General features: G+C 47.1%; 1 gene segment (V, D, J or C); it reads left to right on the top strand.

The window, feature by feature from the left end:
- Window positions 1-956: 956 nt before the first annotated feature.
- On the top strand, window positions 957-6095 carry LOC118498629. The segment is given in 3 exon segments: window positions 957-1093; window positions 1186-1524; window positions 5971-6095. Coding segments are annotated over 3 exon segments (600 nt in total).
- The last annotated feature ends 232 nt before the right edge of the window (window positions 6096-6327 follow it).

Here is a 6327-nt window from a genome sequence, read left to right as displayed (position 1 = left end):
GATTCTCTCACTGCATATCCACCACCTCAGAAAACCACAAATAGGATCTTCTTAATAACTTTAAAGATTCCAAACTCTGGCTGGTATAGCTCAGTGGATTGAGTGTGGGCTGTAAACCAAAGTGCCACAGGTTCGATCCCCAGTCAGGGTACATGCCTGTGTTGCAGGCCATGACGCCCAGCAACCACACATTGATGGCACTCTCTCTCTCTCCCCCCCACTCCCTTCCCTCTCTAAAAATAAATAAATTAAATATATTTTTTAAAAATTCCACATTCAAGTAAGATAATGCAATATTTGTCTTTCTGCATCTCTCTTACTTACTCTGCTATTGTGCCCTCGAGGTCTATTTATGTTGTCACTAATGGCAGGCCTATCTTCTTTTCATGGTGAATAATATTCCATCATATACACTTACTTCATCCATGTCTTGGCTACTATATACAATGCTTAAATAAAAATGGGACTGTAGACAACTTTTTGAGAGACTGATTTTGTTGGCTTTGGAAACACCAAGACAAAGGATAACTGTGTCATACGTGAGCTCTGTTTTTAATTTTTGGAAAAACTTCAATATCGTCTTCCTTAGCAGCTGCACCAATTCACATTCCCACTAATAGTGCAGAGGGTTCCATTGCCAAACTATTTTCTAGCCCAGGCTCACCCCTCTGCACTTGTCCAGTTCTCTAAGCCCACCACTCCAGGACAGGATGCACAGGGCAAGGGCCCTGGATGAGCCCCCAGGAAAGGGTACTGCTTGCTAGATGGGGCCTCACTGCCTTGTCTGCTCCACAGCACAGGGCCTTTCTGAAGGCTTTGTGCCCTGAGGGTTCTGGTCCTGAATGGGAGTGTCCCCAGGACAAGCAGATGGGGAGCCAAGAGCTCATGTTTCACTGCTCCTCCAGCATAGACTGGCTCCCCTACTGCAGAGCCCTGAGTCCCTGAGTGGTCAAGACCATGGGAGCAAATGCAAATCTCACCCAGCCCCTCCCTTGCTGGGTTGAAAAGCAGGGAACTGGGCCTGTGAAAGTGACTCCTGTGCCCACCATGGACATGCTGTGGTCTACTCTCCTGCTGCTGACCTTCCCTTCCTGTGAGTGATCCAGTCAGAGACGTCCTCAGGGAAGAAAAGACTCCTGTTTTCCTCCTTAACTGCCCTCACCTCTTCTTGTCCTCTCTCCACAGGGGCTCTGTCTCAGGTCACCCTGAAGGAGTCTGGCCCTGGGCTGGTGAGACCCTCCCAGACCCTCACGCTGACCTGTTCCTTCTCTGGGTTCTCACTGAGCACTAGTAATATGGGTGTTGGCTGGATCCGTCAGCCCCCTGGGAAGGCACTGGAGTGGCTCACAAATGTTTGGTGGGATGATGATAAGTATTACAACCCAACTCTAAGGAGCAGGCTTACCATCTCCAAGGACACCTCCAAAAACCAGGTCGTTCTCACAATGACCAGTATGGGCCCTGAAGACACAGCCACATATCACTGTGCATGGAGGACACAGAGACACATCCCAGGGGCCTCCTGTACAAGAACCTGGGGGGCGTGTCAGCTGAGCCCCACATCTGCAGAACAGGAAAGCATGGGGAGATGGTATTCCCTTCTGTCTCCCACAGGCTCAGAGCCCTGCCTTCCTTTCTCTTCTATACTTAGAACAGGGGCCTCAAACTCATTTTCATCAGAGACCACATCCATGTCACAGTTGCCTTCAAAGTGCCAAATGTAATTTTAGGACTGTGTGAATGTAACTACTCTTTAACTAGGGCCAAGGAGCTCAGTGCTGCCTCCAGGTAGAAACAAGGTGCCAGTCCAGAATAAAACAAGGTGGGGGGGTGGGATTCAGCCTGGGAGCCTTGTGGTCATCACCTGTTCCTAACAAGACCCACATCCTTGATTGTGGTGCAGACAGGTGAGATGCAAATTCTGTTTCATAGAAATTTGACGCAATTAGGTCAGTCATATATGACAGAAATATAATCTACTGGATGTCATTTTTTCATGGGTCTCTGTCCTTCCAAGTGGCAGAACACAGATAAATACAAAGTCTACCCTTGTTAAAAAAGATTGGATTTCATGTTAAAGAAGCACTAGTTGACTAGAAAGCTTGAAGTTCCATCCACATACTCAAGCCAGGGCAATCAACTTGAAAAAGCAGTTGAAGGGTAGCTGGTCTCAAACTTTATAAACAAGAATGGGGAAAGAGATGGGATGAGAGAAGGAGAGGGTGAGACCCCTCCTGAAGGTGCAGTGGCTGTACAGTCCAATGGATATTGCATCCTGGAGCTCCCTCACCCTGGGAGTGTAGGGTCTCAGCCCATGCAGGGGTCCCCAATCCACAGCAACAGAGATGGAATGGGAGCCCACATAGCATCTAGTGATGGGAATATGTGATGATTAGGTCCACTTGGGAGACTCTGAGCACAGCATCCCAAGGAGGGAGTGACCACACTGTTACAAGACCAGGATCTCTGACTTCTGTAGGGTCCCTTCAACAGTCCCAGACTGGAGGAAGGGACTGATTGGTTCACCCAGTAATGACTTTGAGGGACCCTTTAGTCTCTAGAAGGACTGTGGGCAGAGAACCACTGGGAGTCTGGACTGTGTGGCTTCAGAAAAGGGATCCCTGTTGCTCACCCTGTGCACATGGGGCAAGGCCCCACACTCACCTGCTGAATTGCTAGGTTCATCCAGTCCTGTAGTATTGCAAAGGAATGGAGCCTGGACTGGATATTTGGGCCCACCATCCTGGTTGGACAGCACAGGGGTGAGGGGGTAATTTGTCCCTTTGGAGCCTGGCGGGGGTTGGGGAGATTGGAGCACCAAGTGTTCCTTACATTTTGGTGATCCCCTTCTGCTTGCTTAGGGTATGTGAATGTTCCAGGAATATACACAGAGTTGGGTTTTTGGACTGTGTCACAGGTGGACTTCTGTCCTGGAGTCAGATGGTCATGTTCTGGGTTCTGGGGATGCATTTCAGGGAAGCAGACCTAAGATCCCCAGCGAGTCTAGCCCCTGTATAACAGATAGGACAGAGAGGAAGTTCCCCTGATAACAGATAGGACAGAACAGGGACCCTGTGCCTCCACTATAGTAGTCCCAGGCCCAACACAGACTTTAGCAGCAGTTGTCTGTCACAGTTCTAAGTGAACCTGACTCACTTTAGCTGACATAGGACCACATCACAGGTGACAAACATGCTTTTCCACTCGGGGGGGGGGCTCTGATTTGACAAGTGTATACAGGCCTGGAGGACAGGTAGCCCTAGATGCAGACAACCATTCATGCTCTCATTCCAGGAAAAGCGTCCTGTACCCTCACTAGGCATGCCTCACACTGCCCTTTATTAGGGTTACAGGGGCAGTGTGGGTCACTGGAAAGGGCGGAGGTCCAGTTGTTCAATGTTACCACCTGTGGCCATGTGGACGTAACCAAGGCTGTGACCACTAGGGGTGCTCAGGGTCTCTGAACACAAGGAATATTGAAGGAGCAGGTGCACTTGGATGTTTCTGCTGGTTTTCTGTCTGGTTTCCTCTCCCTGTAACTGTCTCCTTTAGGGAAACCCTCTGGATTCCTCATTAAGCACTCACCTCTGAAATCTCTGCATGAAAAAAAAGTCAGTTGTAAAGGAAGAAAATGTGTTCATGTGGACCAAATGCAGAGTCTCTTTCAGACACTCGTGCCCAGGTCTAATGAATCACCAAACCTTCTGACCCACATTGGCTGAATCTAACCAGAGCCTCTGCTGGGCACAACAGTTAGCCCAGTACACACAACTGTGCCCAAGCTGGTGAGCAGCAGGACATGTGCATGCTGGACAGTGTGTACAAGGGATGCATGAACCCAGTTCCCATGGACAAATACACCCAGTGATGATGGTCATTGACTTGGCATGTTCACAACACCAGGCATAGGTAACACCACACAGAGGCAGAGGCATCCACGACAGCCAGCTGTGGATGTCCAGGCTGACAACAAACACACACACAGACGCCAAGGGAACATGGAATGTTTATCATGCTCAGCGTTAAAATATCTGGGAGGGACAGTAAAGGCCTTCAGCAAGTCAAATTATTATAGTAAGTCCTCGTTAGCAGCCCCCAGTTTGTTCATTGAGGATGATCCACCAGTGAATAATACTAGGCCGTGGTTTTCAATGGGGGCCTCTCATACACTGAGAGGCTTTCTGAATGTTCCCCATAAAGATGACACCTGTGAGCACAGTCCTGAGTTCAGGCACTTCTCCTGCCTGTCACACTCTCACCCACATCCTTGCCTTAGCTTCACAGGAATTTAGGATAATTTTCATTTGCTTCTCTTTAATTCCTGTTGAAAATCTACATATTATTTTATATGAACTTCTAGCCTACAGAAAAAAAAAAATGGTCATTTACATAATTTGTGATGTGATGGCCTTATAGATCCAGCACCACCTGGGACCGCACATGGTTTTTGCAATATTATTGACTGTGCAGTACTTGACATCCCTGTGTTTAATCTCTAACTGCAGGCTTGTACTTTTTAGTCCCTCTAGTGTTTTCACCCAGGCTCCCAAAATTCCTCCACTCTAGTAATCCTTACTCTGTTCTCAGGGTCTCTGTGTCTGTTTCTGTTCTGCTTATTTATTTATTTTGTTCCTTAGATTCCACATATAAGTGAGATTATGCTGTATTTCTGTGTATTGGTCACACTGATTTAACTCAGAATAATACTCCCTACATCCATCCACACTGAAACAAATAGAAATATTTATTTATTTTGTTATGGCTGAGTAAAGAGGATGGGTTAATTTTCAAATCTGTGGGTGGCCCAAAAAGTCTTTTCTTCTCCATTTTTACCAATGAGTTTATCACTTGTGTGGTATAACAGACATTGTCCTCACTTAATGTGTCAATTTGATCACTACCAATTTCAAATGGTCTACCTGACCATGGAGCAACATTCAGAGAGAAATCTCCATGATGAAACTTAACAAACCACTTTTGACACATTTGATCTGTCACAGCACCTTCTTTATCCATTGTTCAAATCTTTTTTCTTTTCTCTTCCCCCCCCATTTTTTTTTGTTTGTTTGCATTAGAGACACTGAGACATCCATGTCCTGTGAGCCCAGAAAGAACCTTTTTGTTCAGGATGGGTGCTGGGCATCTGAAGTCACATGGGACCAATGAATTGAGGTCTGTTTTCACAGGAGCAGGGGCAGAGGTATCTGAGGAGGAATTTCATCTGAGGACACAGGTCTTCCTGTCCATAAAATATCTAAAATATGACTTGGACAAGAGGCAACTTTAATATCCTATTCAATCAGAGCATTTACAAACTTGATAAGACAAGAGAACTACATTCAATGGTGTTATTTCTAAGGCATTTTGATATGTGAATTTTAAGGAGCTAGGGACAGTGATGGATTTATTAAATCACTAAGTGGAGAAATTTAGAGACTCAATGATCCAAGAATAAGACATTCAGTCATTAAAGCCCAGAACAAACCCAGGTAGTCTCTGTGGCACTTAAAGCTGGGCTCTCTATGAGGATCTTGTCTTGTCAGGAACTTTTGCTCAGTGGGAAGAGCTATGTGTGCACAGAGCTCAGGGACGCGGCAGGGCCAAATATCCTACAGCATGGATTAGGACTTCTACTCTCTAATTTCCTGTGAGCATGATCCCTGTTTCCTCTACCTTCTCTCAGGTATGGTCAAGTCTTAGTCTGTGAGACACCCTGTCTCATGCACATGCAGATGAGAACAGGTAGACTGGGTTAAATGTGCAACTGTCTGGGGCCTGAGAGCATCACCCAGAACCACACCATCCTCTGTAGAAGTCCTGATGACACAGCCACTCACCATGGACTTGAGCTGGAGAGCCCTCTTCCTGGTGGCACTGGCTGTAGGTAAGGGGCTCCCCAGTCCATGGGTTGAGGAGGGAACTGGGGAAAGTCAAAGGGAATTTCCATACACACTTGTCTCTTCTCCGCAGGTGTATACTCTGAGGTTCAGCTCATTCAGTCTGGGCCTCAGGTGAGGAAGCCTGCGACCTCAGTGAAGGTCTCCTGCAAGGCTTCTGGATGCACCTTCACCAGCTACTGGATTCACTGGGTGTGACAGCCCCAAGGAAAAGGCCTTGAGCTGTTCAGAAGAATTTACCCTGGAGACAGTGACACAAACTATGCACAGAAGTTCCAGGGCAGAGTCACCATAACTGCAGACAAGTCCACAAACACAGCCTACATGAAGCTGAGAAGCCTGAGAGTTGAGGACACAGCCATGTATTACTGTGCTAGAGACACAGTGAGGGGAAGTCATTGTGAGCCCTGACACAAACCTCTTTGGGGGA

This window comes from Phyllostomus discolor (assembly GCF_004126475.2).
Source record: "Phyllostomus discolor isolate MPI-MPIP mPhyDis1 chromosome 15 unlocalized genomic scaffold, mPhyDis1.pri.v3 mPhyDis1_scaffold_33, whole genome shotgun sequence".
Taxonomy (NCBI): Eukaryota; Metazoa; Chordata; class Mammalia; order Chiroptera; family Phyllostomidae; genus Phyllostomus; species Phyllostomus discolor.
Note: the sequence above shows the minus strand (reverse complement) of the source record. Positions and strands in the feature narration are given on the sequence as shown.